At 33.1% G+C, this 19,366-nt stretch overlaps 1 protein-coding gene across 1 annotated transcript; it reads right to left on the bottom strand.

The window, feature by feature from the left end:
• Positions 1–4,902: 4,902 nt before the first annotated feature.
• On the bottom strand, positions 4,903–19,141 carry LOC127849190 (uncharacterized). The gene is made up of 4 exons (XM_052381909.1): positions 19,081–19,141; positions 18,324–18,533; positions 10,807–11,013; positions 4,903–6,010 (listed from the first exon to the last, which is right to left on the bottom strand). The coding sequence occupies exons 1-4, from the start codon at positions 19,139–19,141 to the stop codon at positions 5,766–5,768; spliced, it is 723 nt and encodes a 240-aa protein (XP_052237869.1). The 3' UTR covers positions 4,903–5,765.
• Positions 19,142–19,366: the final 225 nt, after the last annotated feature.

Genomic DNA, 19,366 nt, shown 5'->3' with positions numbered 1-19,366 from the left:
CATTTTTTATCCTATTACCAGATGAAAATCGATAGTTTAACAACGATCGTATAACCATTACCTTTATACTATCTCTATTTTTAGACCATGGTTTTCCGAGCTCTATCTTAAGAACACTATATGTTTCAATGTGACGTCATAGCAAATGATGACGTTGAAGTAAACAAACACTTAGAAGTCATCATGGAAAACCAGCGCTGTTTCTTTAAATTTTTAAGTATTTTTACTCTTTTTGAACGATAAACGACCACAAAATAATAGGATAAATAGAATATTATGTGAGTGTCGGATAGAGATCAAGTTTATCATGCTCGACTCGAAACTTTGTAGCGCTCGGCAAGCCTCGCACTACATGTTACTCAGCCTCGCATGATAAACTTGATCTCTATCCGACACTCACATAATATTCTCTATATATTCATTAGCTCGGGCTAAAAACGTTGATAAAATCACATACGCAAATAACAAGGTAATTAAGCAATATATAGCAACATGAATACCGTGTACGTCAAAACCTTGACTCGATTGTTGGTTTTGGTTCAAAAACAGAAATATACTATGCTATAACTGGGCAAGTGTACTTGTTGATATGCCGTAATTCAAAAAGGAAAACCTGAAGACTATCAAAAGTTCGTTTGCTAAATGACCTAATTTAAAGCCGCTGTAAAAATTTGGCGAATAGCACAGTAGAACCTGATTTTTTATCGTGTCTAATTAACTTATTTTAACGTAGTTTTATTGTCTAATTTCAATTTAACAATTGACGATAAATACTTTACTTATATATTCTCATTTTGGATGGGAAATAAATAACACAAGAAAAGTTCTATTACAGAGATGACACTACTATCTTTAAAAATCGTGTCTTACACGAGGAAGAGGGGAGGGAGGCGAAGTACATCATGCTAGATAAGCTCCAGTCTGCACCAGAACAACTGGGGCCACTAGTCTACATGTATACAGAACACACGAACATATAACATATTAAACATGTACACAACTCCATTCATATTTAGGTGCAATACTTTGTTATCAGACGTATTCCATAGTGTTGCTTGGCTGTATAGCCACATAAGACCTTAACCACACACCTCCACAAAAATGTCATAGAAAAAGTGTAAGTGTACTCTGTAACTAACGACTCAAGTTCACGTCAAACTATCACTATTCGTGGTCATATAACGATTTAGAAAATCTTAGTGAAATATATAATCCTTCAAATTGGACACGAAGCGCAACGACGGTTGTAAATATGACTTAAGTCTAAATACGTGTGGCTTACAATAACTTAGTCACGCTTTTCTGAAACTTGCTGAGAAAGTAGGGCACTCATAATTTAATAGTATCATATTATTGGGTATTCGTTCAGCCCTTTTGGAGGTATTCGTGGTCGTCAATGTTCGACCTTGATTGATTGCAACAAATCAAGCAGAATGTTTTAATACATAATTATAACAATATTAAGTTTTTACACAAACATGACATGATTGCCATAAGTTTCAGATAGGATTCCGATTTTGATATATTGTGACAAAACCAACATGAGTACTCCCATGGGAGATCACGTGATCTTAAGTTGACGAGAACCACGGAAAATGGATGATACATTTTTAACGAAAGTCGAATTTAAACAGATAATATAGTTAATTTTCCGCTCTATTATGATTATTATGCACGAAATCGTGAGCTTTCGTGTTTTATCTTGATTATTTCCATTATTCATCGCACATTTTGAGAACTCATCAACACGCGTTTTGTATATAAGTGTACTGTTCATATCAAAAGGTGATAATTTTGTAAAGTTAGTGAGTTTCTTTTATATAATTGTATTGTTCTTAAAATGGGCAAGTTTAAAACACACAGGTGAATATAATCTGATGGCATCCAAGAAAACATGAATATGTATGATAACATTTTTAAGTTCATTCATATTTAAAGAATTGGTATCATCACGTGTTTTAAAAACAAAGCAAATTGACATGCATCAACTCTTCATTTCATACCCATTCACTGATACATAACTTAAATGAATGGCAGTGTTTAGATTTTTGACTGATGTAACATTATTAAATGATTGATAGAAAACCGCTATCACCTTATATATTTTTATTGAACAATATGTAATAAAACACTATTGGAACAATTGCTTTTAATGCCAAGTAAGAGGAACGTATTCTTTCTTTGTCTAGGAAACAAAGTGATGTGAATATTCAAACACTCGATCAACTCTTATTCGGTCGTTGTATAATTTCTTTTAAACTGAGAGCATTTCATCACTGCACTCGGAAACGGTCAATGGCATTTATATGTAGCAACTTAATGGCGATAACTAAAAAAACTAAACTTGTCTGATATTGAACTGAGACTTACGTCGTATATGCGCACAATTATACCGCAGCATTCATGACAGGTAAACATACAAGTAATTAAAGCAAAAGTCAGCGCAATGCAAAATATCGACAGATATGCTTTACGTCACACGTAACCCAAAATAACAAAAAGTAACAAAAAGATATACTCGTGTAAACAAACATTATTCTTATACTGGTTTAAGTTGATCGTGATAAAAAACGTTTCATACAAACTTCAAATCAATAAATACCAAGCAAAACATGTACTATTTTATTTGTGTTTGTTAGCTGATGTGTGTGTTTCTTCATAATACGCAGTTATCGTAAACAAGCAAAGAAAATACATCTCATGCTGCTGTGTGGCTACAAAAAAAGATGTTTACATTATTTCGCGTATAATTGCATTTTTAATATTAGTCATACAATAATACTGGAAAAGTATATAATTTAAATAAATATAAATAGCATGTATACAAACCTAATTGTATAATGATTGGATGGTGGTTTTGAACTCATTTGGGAAAGCAATAATTTGTCATTTCTCACAATGACGACATTATAATTTTATTGAAAGCAATCATAATTTTTGAAAATTTATCTCATAAAATATTTTTAACGATCCAGTTGGGTAAGTGAAAAGTTGTCTTACCTGACACCCCAGATTTGTTTGTGAAGTACAGACACATGAAATATTACAAAAACGAATATTACACATCAAACAAGTTACATACGACATACTGTATTTTTTTTCATTCTTTAATACAAAATTACGGCCCTACATATGCAAACGGTTTGTAAAAAAAGAATGCAGCTATACAACGCAATATAAAATACTAGCAGCTTATATAACTACACACATAGTGAACGCACAAATATTTATTTCATATTGTTTCAATAACGTCGAAATTTAACTTTCACAAATCGCACAACACTTATTTTGGATAGAACTGGGAAAGTCTTAACGCAACATTACATACTTTTTACAAGTGTTCTATTATCTCTGGACTAAACATTTACTACGAAAAAAATTAATATGGATTGGAAAAAAGGTACAGATATTGATGAAACGAAATGAAAATTTAAATGGAATCAGAATTGTTTTTAAATGCTTTGTATGCAATACCATATAGCTCTTCAGAAGAAAACAAACCTCTCCTTAAAATGAAAAGAAATAGTCGAAATGGACAAAATGCTTTTAAAAGTTAGAAAATGAAAGAAGAAAGTAAACACACATATGACTAATAGTGGTTATTTACATATTCAATTACTTGTGAACATCCCTTACTTATAAAACTGAAAATTGGATTGATAAATCTACATACTATATTTATAAACTTTATAACAGAACAGTACTTTATTCGTTTTCACAGGTTACAAATCAGTGACATTTTGTAATAACATGTGAGCTTATTTACTAGATTAATGCACAAATATCTAACAAACAGTAGTATATACGATAAATCATTAAAGATCATGTAGGAAAGTGGTTGTTATGTGGAGAGTCTCAAGTAGAGGGTCAGTAGCGAAATGGTTATTTAAACAATATACTGTCTATAAAAAAATAAACATTTAGCCCTAGAACCAGAAGGTGTTAAATAAGTAATAGGTACTTGTGTGAATACGCTCCAATTACAAAAGTAAGATTAATGATTAAAAACAACAACATTGATTATATTGATACTTCAAGTAATACTAGCAACAACAACAACAATTAATACTTAACGATTATTTACTAGTTAAATACTTGTATGTGGATACGCTCCATTTACAAAAGTATGATTAATCATTAACAATGTCAGCATTAATTAGAAAAATACTTCTAATAACAGTAAAATAACAACATCAACGATAATACTAATTATAATACTAATGATACTACTGATACTGATGATAATAGTTATCATGGCGATAATCGAATTGACGACGACAATTATGATGGTCATTATGATGATGATTGTGGTGATTATACAGCTTTAAGGGGCAAATATAAGAATTACACTTAACATTAGTCGTGGAACATCGTTCTTCAAATTCAGTTTACTTGACATGCTGTGTCATTTACTGTGTATAATACATGCACGTACTTGCATTTCAGTAGTGAGATTAACTATTGCAATATCCATTTCAAAATTTAATTATGATTGAGCGTCGGAAATTCCCCTTAATATAAAAAGAGTACTCTCCCATCGAATGTAAAGTTTGGGAGGGTAACCGTAGGGCTGGACAAACGAGGATTAATTACAATACACAATCGACAGAATGTTTTTAGAAGGGCTTAACATGATTAAAAATACCATACATTTATTTATAAAATGAAGCTTAAGTTACATGGTTTAACAGAGTGAATATCTCCACTGGTCTTTGGCAACAAATCGCAAATACGTGAGCAAATAATTTTGAAGCTTATAAAGTTTGGATTAGTGTGAACATCATTACGCACAAATGTTACCAACTACTATCAATAATTATTTTCACAAAGATATGATAAAATTGTTTGATTGATATCTCCCCCCCCCCCACCCCCCACTTCAACAAAATAAATAAATAGAATAAACATTGAATAGTAATAATCAAATATACCGGACATATTGGACTGTCTACTTTTAATATCGAAGATTTGTTTAAAGCATCTTCTTAAAATCCTGGTATATGGCAGGATTACCAAACATGTAAAACTTGTTGAAAGTAATTTTACTCTTAGACTGCGTAGATAAATTAATGTATGATAAACGAAACACACAAACAATTTAACGAAATATTAGCCGTGCTGTGTGAAAAAGGGGGGGGGGTTAATGCATGTGCGTAAAGTGTCGTCCGATATTAGCCTGTGCAGTCCGCACTAGATAATTAGGAACGACACTTTCCGCCTAAACCAGATTTTTGCTAAGAAGATACTTTCTTGAAACGAAACATATCATAAAGCAGTTTGACGTGCCTGCTTAGCCTGTGCAGTGGGACACTTTACGCACGTGATCAAACACCCTGTTCACAGATCACGTCCCATATATACAGCGGAGTGACGAGTTGAGCACAATCGTTCAACCCGATGACAACGTACACTCAGTGCCGTTAAAGCAATAAATCATCGTCACCTAATTTCACTCAACAGTAAACTTCAATACATTCCAATTACATTTCACATAAAATTTGACCAAACAAACACGACATTGAACTATTTACAGATTAACAAAGTACATTGACGATTAACGCATTTAAATAATTCACCATACGATGCGACTTTGAGACAGTTTTTAACAAGTGCGCTGATACAAAAATGGAATTACACATCCCATAGAAAAAGTACTTGTAAAACATAGATCTATATGTTACGCAACCATATAATATAAACGTATTGATGATATTTGTATTGTTCATTAGCCGTCAATATGTCCCTTCAATAAGACGAGTCCCTGGTTATGTAAGAAACCGCACTCCATATTCACGTATGAGCATAACGGAGTTTGCGCTTGTGCTCAAGTTGTTGTCAAACCACTGGTACAGAGAGCATGTTTTCGTTGACGTGTTGTACTGTGCTGACCTACATCTTGGCGCCATCTGGCGGTCACAGTGCGCGGCGCATTTCATCAATGACGTCAAACTGTTAATGACTGTCAGTGGAGAGCCTGTGGGTTCGTGAGATGACAAACGCCGGAAGGACTCTATGGAAGGATGAGAACGAAAATATGTTTAGTTTCCCCGAAGATGATAACTAACAAGTGCTGTCACTGGGAGTATTGCTTGCCCCCCCCCCCCCCCCCCAAGCATTGTTTTATATATTTGTTGAATCAAAAAACAGAAATATGTATGTCCTCGATTGATAGATGAATGTTCATTCAAGTCAATTTTACACAAATAATTTCTGATTTGCACAAGAAAATGAAACAATATATGGTCAATAAGGCAACAATTACCACAGAAAGACTCATAGGTACATGTAAACTGTCATGTATTTTTACAAAAAATGCTATTTTAAAAATATCCTTATTACGCATTTGAGCTTGAACCTTTTGCAGTGATCGTCAATGTTGACAATCAATGTCGTGTCATTGTGTTAGTTTTTCGTTAAGTTTTATTTTAACCTGCGTTTAATAAGTTTTTTATTTGAATGTTAAACATTATTGGACATGGCTCAGTTTGTTGCTTTCGGGTGCAAAGAGCGTCCGGACAATTTCAGACATGGTAGTTATGGTCTGGGTTTCCAAAATATTAAATTATCAAAAATATTATGTGTGCTTATCAATTATATTTCTTCAACTTTTAAGAAATTACAAAACACTATATAAACTTACTTTTACTGATATGTAATTTAAATAATATACCGTTTCTACATAGAATAGTTACATATTTTTTTGGAGAAATAAGAATAATATGAATACTATATATATGTTTTCTAATACCATTCCGTATGTTATATAGAGAATAATAGGTTAGTGTTGATTATAGATCAGGTTTATCATGCGAGGCTTAGAAAACAAAAAGCACGAGCCTTGGCGAGTGCTTTTTCGTTTTCGTGCCGAGCATGATAAACCTGATCTATAATCAACACTAACCTATTATTCTATTTATCCCACTTTTTATTCAGTAAACTATTTTTATTTAAACAAAATAAGTTTTCATGAGTGTTTGTCGTACTTTGATAATGACTGTAGTGTAACCAAGGTCAGTGTATTACTCCGCGTTCCAAAAATAACCGCTGATCAAATAATCATTTTTTTTAAATCAGAATATCGTTCTGTAACAAAGTGTCGAGCGTTATTTATTACACTTTTAATCATATTGAATTGCAAATCTTTAAGTTTTATGATATCAATATGGCATTAAGTTGTTATATACAAGGAACTACATTTGTTTACAACGTAGCCTAACACCACACACAATTCACTTTTGATATCAAACTATCGAGTCGATCACGAGGTGCACAATATTTCCTTCTTTGTTATAATATGAGGTTATTTCGTGACAAAATAACAAAGATTACTTGGATTTAAGCTAATTATATACATTAACATTTTGAATGTTGAAAGTGGCACCAAAGAATTGTGAGGCAAAGTTGTTCGAACTAGAGAAAGACATTTGCAAGTGAAGTGACTGGGTGGGGCGAACATCAAGATCAACTTGTTCGACGGTAGACATCGGTTGTCTAGGCTGCATTTCGGCCATAGTTTCAGTGCGTGAAGGTGAACAATAGGAATCTGTTGGATTGTTACATTTACTGGACTGAGCAAGAATGAACACTTTTGCTGCTGTTCAACAGATATGTTGGAATAATTGGTTATGGACTGGACATTTTTGTGCCCTGTTATGGCCATGGTTTCAGTGGGTGGAATGTTTGCATTTCGAAGTTTTTGGACCAGGAATTTGCGAACTGAGTGGTTCGTTATTCTCTTGTGCTTGAGAAAGCCGGCGTCTTTTGCCATGGCCTTCAGCATCTGACCTAACTTGTTGACACCCAATTGTTGACGCAAGAATCACCGGGATGCAGTGTCATTTGTGCGTATTGCCAGGTAGAAAAGATGCCTTAAAGAAAAATCAGATGGACGCATATCCGAGTACATCTTGTAAATAAACACAGGATTTCTTGGTCCAGACGATTGTTTTCTACGGTCAAAGGGGAGCAACTCGAACTGACTTCTTCAAAGGGGAGCAACAACAACAGAACCTATTTGCATAGTGTTACATTTACCTAATACTAGGTTTTAATGACAATAAATGACAAAAAACTCGTTTTTTTGCTACTTTCCTTTGTTTTAAGGTCATTAAGATTGACAAACATTTGAGATTGTTTTTATTATTGATGCACTTGGCAAATACAGGTGACGAGGTGCGTGGGAAAAAGTAGTCCCGTTTCGGCAGTTGATGACGTCATTTCGTGCCATTGATTATAGCCTTGCCGTTGATTATAGATGAAATTTAATCAACGGGGCTTTAATCAACCGATTTCGCTGTAAAAGTGGGATAAATTGAAATATTCTTAATAAATTATAATATGCTTTTGGTTTTGTGCATTGATAATAATTATTAGCATTGATTTTATAACAATTTGAATTGACAGTTTTGCATTTGTAAGTGATACTAATAATCCGAATTAAATTTGTATTTTAACTTAAATTTGTATTTTAAGTTTCAATAAATACATTCAGAATTCTTGCAAATATCCGTTCTGTGTCGATAATTATGAAATGTACATCATAGTCATATTCAACGCGATGGTAGAATTACAATCAACCATAACAAAATACTTCAATTGTGTTTTGTTACCGGGATTGCATAATCAAAATCAGACAATTATGCATTCCCAACACGATAGTAATGTTGAGCACCGGCAAACTATTTTTCGCTTTCAGAGTCAGAATAAGAAAAATAAATTGACTGAAAATCAATAAATTCCATCTCATAAATGTACGGTTCAACAGAAAATTATTCACTATCATATTCCATTTTCATATTTTTTTCTTATTAAAGTTGCAAGAAATTTCACGGCACAAATGGTAATTGTCGGCTCCAGGACTACTCAAGTTCTCAGGGTACTCTTAATTATACTTAAATGTACCACGGAAAATATACAAAAATGTACCCGTCCAATCTAAACTGTTCCCGAGTTTTATTCCCGCCAAAAAATCCGATATCGTTAAACACACGCCACGGAATAAGATTTTTTTTGTTTGAACAAATAAACCCACCTCAACATGTTTTTTTGAGTATGAGTTTCGATAATATAGAAGCAATTTTGTAAAATATTGACATACATATGAGCATGATTAATTTGAAACAAGAAATATCTTGAAAAAAGATATACGACGTTGATTGTGGTTGGAGTTGGAGAAAGGTAAAGAGTTCAATGAATCAGGTCAAAGATAGCGAATGTCTTTTTCTGTTCAGTTCTTAGCTGCATCACACGCAGTACGGGATGTTACGCGGAGTTTTCGCAGCTTGTTTTACATTATTACATATTGCTGGTCATAAACCTATAGATACAAAACAGAAAACCAAAAGAAGAATGGAAGTGAAATTAAAACATATGAGTCAACCGGCCACACGCGAAGTATCCGTACATATTTTTCATATTTATACGCGCGTTCTTCGAACAAACCTGATTTAGTGGTTTGTCGGGCATTGCATTTTGATTCGATTATTAACAGTATCGAGAATCATCGCGCTCATGCTTAATACATTAATCAATATGGTGGAATAATTCTTGTTAAATTAATCAAAAATAATATTTATCATGGTTTTGTTGAAAACACATTAAGAATCTATTATTGACATACCATAATTATATCGCTGAATATCTTTATTTAACATTTTTCTGGTCTAAAGAAAATTCCAGTTCACCTAATTCACGCGATAGCGTCTATATTATATAACGATTATTTTACTGGCCGCGAACTGACCCTGATACCATGCGGGTTGGAATGCGATGCATTAAATTGAGGCCACGCTTCCACTGCTGGAACGACGGCTTGTTAAAAACTTTATACTTTTACATGTTAACATTTTCAATTTCGAAAACAATTTTAAGTGGTTTGGCCAAAACGAATATCAGGATAGGGACAAACGATACTTGTATGAACTTAATTATACTAGTACACTTTCAGTACAAACGCTCTGGCGCTGGCAATCCTCTGAAAATAAAAGGTGCACACGCAAACTGTATTGATGTCGAGAGTTGAATGTAAAACTGTTCTATCTATCAAGCCTGTTCATTAGAGATAAAATTGTTTTATGATGAACACGCAGTAAAACAGTGTTACAAAGGCGCGGCCATGTTGCCAATGTTCTGGTGGTATGCTAAAATCAGGCAACGGACTAAATGAAGTGTATTCATTCGTGTCTAGCCGCTGGAAATTTATTTGCATTTTATTGGACACTTACAAAGGTCAGGTAAGGTGAAAAGCTTGCTTATACAACTACGCCGAAAAAGCCGTCAACCACCTATTTAGCGTTAGAACTCCCGGGTACGATTTAGTACATTTTACCTCCGGGCATAACATTAAGTTTCATTAGTATCCCTTCAATACTTCTTGAGTAACACTCAACACAACGAGCGTTCAGACTCAATTATGGAAGGATAGACGGTTTTACGGAAGGAAAGAAGGACGGAAAATGTCCGATTTGTCGATTTATTAAATACGTTATATAGCTAACTATTTAGAAAGCAGATCGTTGCAACAATTAAAAAGTAATTATTTTAGATTCGGTTCACTAAGTTAATATGCCAGCTTTAAAGCTATATTGGAACGGCATATTCTCTAAATTCGAAAATAAAAAAGTAAGAAATTCCATCTGAAAGGATATGATCTTTATAAAAAAAGCTTTTCTTACGTGATTTCCAGGTCTTGGTGCAGCGTCCGAGTCCTTAAGTTGGCCCAGCATTTGGGATTTTAAGATTTTTAGACTCTGCGCATTCGCGAACAAATAAATGTAAACAAAGGAAATAAAAAAAAACAATTTTTACCTGCGTCATGCGGTAGAAAACCGAAAACCAACACCTCGCATAAGCTGAGTGCTGCAATAGGCGTACGTCGTGTGACTTTGATCCAGCGTGCAAATATATCCTGGGTGAAAGTTACACTGTCACCGGCAACACCAGATTGATAATTTGCCAATGTGTATGCGTTTCTCTCTCTTGAGGAATATATCTCGACGTCTTGCAAACGCGCGACTGTGCACAAACAAGTAAATGATATAACTTTATCTTAGACTGGAGCAATGCACGTACACATTAAGTTTACTTGTCAAATTTAGAAACCAACGCATCGCATTAGTTTATTTGCCTAAATGAATGTAATGATTATCAGCCCAATTTTCTATAAAATTTATTTTATGCATAGTTTATAAGTGAAAAAGAAAAAAAGAAAAGGGAAACAATACCATATATAAATGATAAATAATACATCGAATATAAATGTACATATGTATGTTATCTTAAATTTAAATTGGTGTTATGGCGGAAAATGTTTGATTCGAGGTTTACTTGGAACAATTTTAATACCTGCGTGGATGTTGAAAAAGATAGTTTGTACTGTTAAAATATACATGGCCGATTTGTATATTATGTTTACCTTGTATGTTTTCTTTCCCATGAAGCATCACTGCATCTATTTCGACCCAACCCTTTGAAATTGAAGTGTCCACCTCGATGCGAATGTGATTCGTGAAACATTCGGTCGTCTGGTAAAAAAGTCAAATGTACAACATTGTAATTCCTTAAAAAAATACAAACTATAAGATCAGAACGCAGACGGTTGGCTGCATTGATGCTGGACCTTTTATTCCAGTCTTATGTCACTTTTCTGTAATTTGATAGATTTATTCGTAAAGGCCATAACTTTTATATATGGTGTTACCGATGGTAAGATATATTTATGAGTTAATACTTAATATAACGTCCAAATTGATAAGTACAGTCATTGAACAATTCTGTACAGCAATGTCCTTTCAAAAAGTTGATAAATCAACTTAAAATGGACATTGAACCATAACCGTATCGTACCAATGCAAACAATTATACTTATTCAATATTCTACCGAAACTCTGTAAAGCGTGTACTCTTAAAAAGCGACGCAGGTATTATTACATGTGTTTTACGTCGGTATGATATTGCGGTATATCTTCATCGTCCATTTTAATGGACATTGAACCATAACCGTATCGTACCAATGCAAACAATTATACTTATTCAATATTCTACCGAAACTCTGTAAAGCGTGTACTCTTAAAAAGCGATGCAGGTATTATTACATGTGTTTTACGTCGGTATGATATTGCGGTATATCTTCATCGCAAAAGGTGTCAATAAATCTTTACACATGAAAATATATCAATTGTCTAACTTACAAGTGGTGATGTCATGACGAAAATAAACTTATTTTATTTTCGTTTTATGATCTTCAACTATGTTCGAATTTCTCATTGCAAGCACAAATTTAATGTCAAAATGATGTGGTCAGTTCATTGTTTTGGGTTCAATCCTCGCGGAAGTGTCTGCTTCTATATAATCAAGACACCAGAAGCAGTGCAATACCATTTTATATCACTTGCATGGCTGCCTAGATTTTTACAGCCAGGGGTGGCTCAAAATATTCTTCAGCCCAATTTACGTTAGGACACATTAATTGTTCACATTTTATGGTTTTATGGGGTAATATGAAGAAAAAGGTTATATCCAAATGGAAATGAATTTAGCTTAATTATAGCCATTTGCTATTTCGCGAATGGCAGAGCAGGCACTGACAGCGTTTAATGAAATAGAGCACCATACATATATATATATATATATATATATATATATATATATATATATATATATATATATATATATATATATATATATATATATATATATATATATAAACACTGCGTACCAAAAGGGGTGGACTGAAAATGCGGGCGTTCGTTATATGACTTGCGGCTCCTGACCACAGAACGATCCACTGCCCTGACTGACGCCCCTTGATTGACGTCACGCCCCCAGAATTCAACGTCTCATAGATGTCAACTTTAGTCACGTAAACGTTCGTCGTAAACATTGCCTGAAATAAGACTTAACACGTCTTTGTATATGTTTATGAAGAGCTTCATTTGAACGAAATATGAACACTTTTGCGTTTAAATGTGAAATTCACGGATTGACAGTTTGTGAAGTGACTATATTGTTTGTTCGAACAGAGTTCGAAAGAAAAGCAAGCACTACACATCATTATTGTAAAACATACTATAATTTAAGATTGATAAATCCAGTCGAACATGAATCAAAGAAAGACTATCGTTTCAAATTTAAAAACTACTAATACACAGTTTTGAAGCTAATCTGGGACGACACATTATGCACACGCATTAAACCCCCTTTTGACAGAGCACGACCCATTTTAAGGGGTAATACTAGTTGAAAAAATAGTTTTGAAATTGTGGTAAATGATTTAATTCTTAGACACAAAATATACATACGTATTTTGTGTTGTTGAAAATGTACCAACGTGCTTGGCCTTTAAATATCTAAATGGCAGCTTTATCCGAAAAAATGTAAATAAATGAATTGGAAGGTGAATATGATTTTATATTATATTATATTATATTATATTATAGTATATTATATTATATTACATTATATTATATTTTTATTATATTTCATGTGTTTAGACGATGTACATTTGCATAAGTCTTAATAAACTGTCTGTTCTGTTCTGTTCTTATACTATTTAATTAACCCAAACACTTTTGCAATTTTCTGATGTTTATATGTAAGTTTCGTTGTTGTTGTTTTTATACTGCTAAAGTATATTTTTTGTTAATACTGGGAGTAATGCAATACTCATACAAGCAATCAAAATACATTTATAAAATTGAGTATAAAAAGCTCCGCTGGTAAATTTTAGTTCGAGTTATCTTTAAATACCAGGAAAATAAAGTACCGCGAAGTAGAACAGATCTTACACCGTAAGCACATACAACGATGTTTATGGATGCCTTGCTGGCCCATGTGATTGCTTCGCATACACACATATGTGCCAGTCAATTACAAAAGCAGCATTGTACGGCACATACCTCAATGTACTCAATTCCCATCCCCTCATCTCTTTGAGCCCACGTCCCTTTTTTATCGCCATAGGCCGGGTATACATCAGCTGTTCCAATCATCTCATTGGCGGTCCATCTTATATTTCAAATAACAAATAGGATTTTTAGCAATCCACTGGTCCAAAGGGATTACAAGCCGATAATCTTATATAAACCAAATAGTATGATATGCTTTAATTTTTGCCCAAATAAATTAAAAGCTGACAATGTTATACTAGTAGCAACTATTGTGGTAAATTGCCATTCGGTGGTCCAAAGATAAAACAAGCCAACGTTCCTTTATTGAAGACAACACTTGTGGTAAATATAAAGGAAAAACACTATATATGATAAGTTGAAGTTTGCTTGTCCGTAGACACTAATACACGAAGAAAAAGTCAGCTTCAACACCAGGTGAGCAATAGTAGAAACATGTCCTTTGTCATTGGCACTGAACAATTAACAAACGGTTTACCACAGCACAAAATACACAACGAACACACAAACCGATCTCTTAATAAAGAAAGTTGCAATTATGACACAACCAATTCCGAATGCCCTCACACTATCTTTAACTCGATAATAACAGTTATTCGTCACAAATCGATGTTTCTAAGACATAACGTGCAGACCGTCTTCATCAAAAGCATGATTAATGATACGTCGCTATCTGCTGGTCCGTTGAACAATCCAATTGGATATTTTGACAACGAAAATAAATAAATCTATATGTAAAGTTACGAACTAGCCGATATGCTTTGTACTAAAAACGAAGCTTTCGGTGCTTTAATGTCAAAGAGCCCAACTTGAAGGAACAAACACGTCGTACATGTAAATAGAATTAAATCAAGAAATGACAAAAACAAGAAAGTACATCAAAAGGAATGCACAGCACATCCTCTTAACGCATCATAATATTTTATGCATGGATACATTTAACCCATTTATGCCCAGTGGACTCTCCCATCCTACTAAATTGGATCAATTTATTTCCAAAATTAGGGATGTCTAGTATATTTATTTCTATATCTATAATATTACTTACTTAAATTCCTTTAAGCAAACAGCGCAGACCCTGATGAGACGACGCATCATGCGGCGTCTCATCTGGGTCTACGCTGTTTGCAAAGTCCTTTTTTTCAGGACGCTAGGCATAAATGGGTTAAGACAGGTCCTTTATTACGTCGATGTTTGATGTCGTTTTAACGTCGTTTTAAGTCGCTATTAGAATCTCAACAAAACACCGATAATCTAATAATGTAAATAACTAGTTATGGTACGTCAAAGTTCTTTGGTCATAGGACATCATACGTGTACAACCGCACATACATGACGAGTAATCGAACTAGATTTAACCAATAATAACGATAATACTTACCCTGGTGATTGCGTATGTTCAGTGGAAAAATTTACAATCGAAGAGACCCACTGAACAATATCAGGTCCTACGGCGGCGTAATCTGTAACACCGACACAAAAATATACTAGAACAAGTATAATACAGTTAGGATGGTAAATACTGTAAATACAAACATCAAATTGTGAGTGAAGACCTTAACGCGAATAGTATTTTAGGTAAAAGATATACAAATCTATTCAGATGACGATTTTATTTTATATAATGATACATGCTTAGAAATAGCGAGAAACTGTGCCCGTTGTTGTGAATGAATATCATTGGCGCCTTGTGAACGTATGCAGATTTTTTTGAGAGGTCATTTCGACTTGATATATGCGTATTATAGCTCAAAAGTAAATGTTAATTAATTAAATGATGTGCAAAACGCATGCACTAGAGAAGGCGTCTTTTAGGCTTGGACTTTTAGATCAGATTTGTACGAGGATATTGGTATTTTAATTTCCCAGCCATGATGCATTTATTTCCCATTATTTGTAAAAAATGTAGTTTTCTAACTTAGGCTTTGTTTGATATTAGGTCATGAAAAACATATATTTTTGTGTACGTTTAACTTATTTATTTTTATCGACAATGGGTGTGCGAGAGTCAATGGATTACTCCTCCACTTCGCACGGAAACTCCACGAAAACAATTTATTCATTCATATTCTAACACTTAAAACGTTTCAAAAACCGATTGTTTTTGCAGTACATTATAGAATTATTCATTTTAGGAAAAATATTGAATATGAACAGTTCTGAAAGCACTTTCCAAATAACTGGAAATAAGTAACGTCGTGATCTTTTCTATAACGGAAATTATTGAAATATAAAAAAGGCAATTCGCTGCTGTTAAAGATAGCATAGTTTTGCCTATTTAACAATTATAAATAACCATTATTTTTATCAACCGACATGAACAAAGATTTTTAAAGAGCTTAACATAAAGCAAACATTTCTGTTCTAAACTTATTGACACGTTAACATTCCCCCAAAATCTGTGAAATTGTTTCTCTTTCGTTTGACAAAATACAAGTGGCAGAAATGGTTTATCATTGAGTTATGCGTTTATACGTTTTATAAGAAAATACGTTTTAATACCTTAGTGTAAGGCGAGCTTCTAAGTTATTTGTAACGTGTAATTGCATTTATATTTCATAGAAAACAATATTTGTTAGGCAGGCAGGTATATACTTAACAAAAATCCCTGCAAAAAAAACAGGATTTGAAGAATGCACCTTCGCTATATAATGTAATACCTAGTTAATATAATAACTCATTTGTATTTCTTAGCCATGTTCTACAAAACTCAATCAAGGATTTAATTGAATCATTTCAAAAATATGTGCTTACATTATGTTCATTATACGTTCAAGATAGGACCTGTCACTGTTTGCGAATTGTTTAAAGATAATTTATTATAGTAACAATATTAATCTACTTTTCATTTATAGTGAGAGTTTTATGTATCCAAGAGCACTTGACCAAGCTAACACAGAGACACATTTTCGAAAATATTTAGACCTCCATCAACATTTGCTTTTGATAATTTTTGGTAAAGCTTTTCACACACAATTACGAACTATATATGAAAACAAATTCATCTATTAAAACAACTAGGAAGTTAAACAATGACGTGATAGAAAACTAAAAGTTAAGTAGTAATAATTTGAATTCTTACACCGGAGTTAAGATTCATTTGTATTAGTTTTAATTAAGGATTTCATTTATTTTTTTATTTTTTTACACTGTAAAGTAATTCTAACATTTTCTATAAAGTCAATATCCAATACAATGCTTGGCATGAAACTATGACTGTTTGTTCCATTAAATGCCCGTGTTGTGTCAATTCTTTCGGAATTCAACATGTTATACCTATCAATGCAGAATGCAGAATATTAGGACAAAAGACAATCATGTTACGATTAACAAATGCCAATTACAAAGAATCAAAATCTGTCCAAAACCTTCCAGCAACATTTTATCAAGAACAGCTCTTTTGTTTTGCACGTAATTGAGTACCGGTAAATCGTTAATGAGTCTAGTAATCTCTCCTATAAACCAACACTTGATACGTTCAAATAAGTCTTTATTGATTTAATTTATAAATTAATTTGTCAAGAACCTATTTGATTTACAGTATTACGTAACAATATTTGGCCCCAGTTCTTTAAATATTTCTTATGTTTATCGCCGTTTGGTATGCCGGTAATTATACATTGTGTTTGATTAACGGTGGCAAGCTTGCAAGCTCTTCAAACACATGCGCCTAATGTACACTTGATAAAACTCGGCTTTTATTATATGCAATTCTTTTTTTAACAACGGAAGCATCATTAAGTGATTGATAATTTGACTGTTATCTGGATAGTAATCGTATTTCTAAACCACTGACATTATAAAAATCTAAATTACGAACGCAAATATATCGAGATATGAATAGTTTTTTTCAAAGAAAAATCCAGATTAATTTAAAATGTCTGGTTTTGTGAATCAATTACTTTTCCATTATCACTAATTACGTTTTTCATATTGTTTTCATATGTAATTATATGTCAGAAGGTTACACAACGGCTTCGACGGGTTTCGTTCATTTTGAATCCATTAAACTCTCGATCTAATTACAGACCATTTGCCCTCATACATCTGATTAAGATGAGCCGTTCAATTATAAACTTGATGATTGTCTATTTGAGTGAATGCTTTAAAGTTGGACTTAAATGTGTGTTTCACGAACACGTTAAGGAGATGCATGATATAGTTTTTACCCTGCATTTCCATACGTTAAGTATCGAGAAAAAGCTGAACATCAATACTGATTTGAATGCTTTAATCTGTTATATAAGACTTTTAATCAGTATTAAAAAAGTACCATTTACTGTTGTTCCGCTTCATTTATTATTTTAAATTAATATTGATTTATAAGTCAATATAAAATAACATATCATATTATGTTGAATACACATTTTTTATCATTAAGAGTTCACAAACATGGAGATACAACAGTATTTTACTTACCTAGTCTATTTAATATTTGCACTTGATTTATCACGTAGAGGTCTCCCAAATCGACCTCCCAAAACGCGTCCTCAGACACGGTCCTTGTGCACCCAGTGTCCGCATAAGAAGATGCCTGGAAACTAGACCCGTCCACGGCCAATGATGCATCGCCTCCGATATGCGTGTCAGTTTGGGTGGCCGCCTTATTCAATGCCACATTGGTAAAGGCTGAAATGGAAAGGAAACATTTTGAAAAACAACGACATGACTCAATCGAGTGTATGGAAACAAAGATAACTCACCAGTAAATAAACATACATCGCGCTGACATTTTGATTGTGAACGGTTGCATGTGCAAGGATGTTAAAGCTGTCGTTTGTTTGTTTTGTGCAACCACGAACAACTAGTTCCTAGTTCCTTTGGAAAAAATGACCATCGCAATTCTTTCTTGACAAGTACCTGGTGGCCAGATATGTTTATATGTGTGTACATGTATTGACACGAACGTTTAATACAGAATGTAGTGAGTATATTCTATATTGGTTTATCGCATAATGTACAATCACAAATCACGAGCTAACTTTAGATAATTTGAACAATTTAAATCATACTGACAATGCACTCTGTATTGTGAATGTAATGGTGCATCCGTGTCCATAAACCCGCGTTTATCCAAATTACAAATACTACAATTCTTATTACCAGAATTAAAAGATGTTTTGAGTATGCTTCCATGCATGTTTCATAATAATAGCTTTATATATCAACTAGTTACCTGCATGTAACGAATGCAGCCACGTTAATGTCACTATGAGACGAATAACAGAGCTGTCCATAGTGCCAAGTCTGTAACGTGTAGATCTCTATATTCTGAAACTCATAAATTTTAGTATGTTAATAATAAAAATAATAACTATTTAAAATTTTTTTTAATTATAATCATAATAATATATTATTATTTAGAAATAAACAATACATACAAACAATTATAATTATTTATTGTAAATCGTATTATTAAATTTTACAGTACATTAAAAGTCGACCTTTCAGAGCAAAGTCAC

The sequence above is a fragment of the Dreissena polymorpha genome, chromosome 10, assembly GCF_020536995.1.
Source record: "Dreissena polymorpha isolate Duluth1 chromosome 10, UMN_Dpol_1.0, whole genome shotgun sequence".
In the NCBI taxonomy this organism is placed as follows: domain Eukaryota; kingdom Metazoa; phylum Mollusca; class Bivalvia; order Myida; family Dreissenidae; genus Dreissena; species Dreissena polymorpha.
The sequence above is the reverse complement of the archived record's forward strand: the minus strand, read 5'-3'. Positions and strand labels throughout refer to the sequence as shown.

Bases quoted from the DNA above. Each gene is read 5' to 3' on its own strand.
- LOC127849190 (XM_052381909.1), bottom strand. From the start codon at position 19,141: ATGGACAGCTCTGTTATTCGTCTCATAGTGACATTAACGTGGCTGCAT. The intron at 11,014-18,323 runs GTAAGTAAAATA...GTTTGTGCACAG, and splicing joins GCAAATATTAAATAGACTAG to TCGCGCGTTTGCAAGACGTC. The intron at 6,011-10,806 runs GTAAAAATTGTT...ATCCTTCCATAG, and splicing joins TTTTCTACCGCATGACGCAG to AGTCCTTCCGGCGTTTGTCA.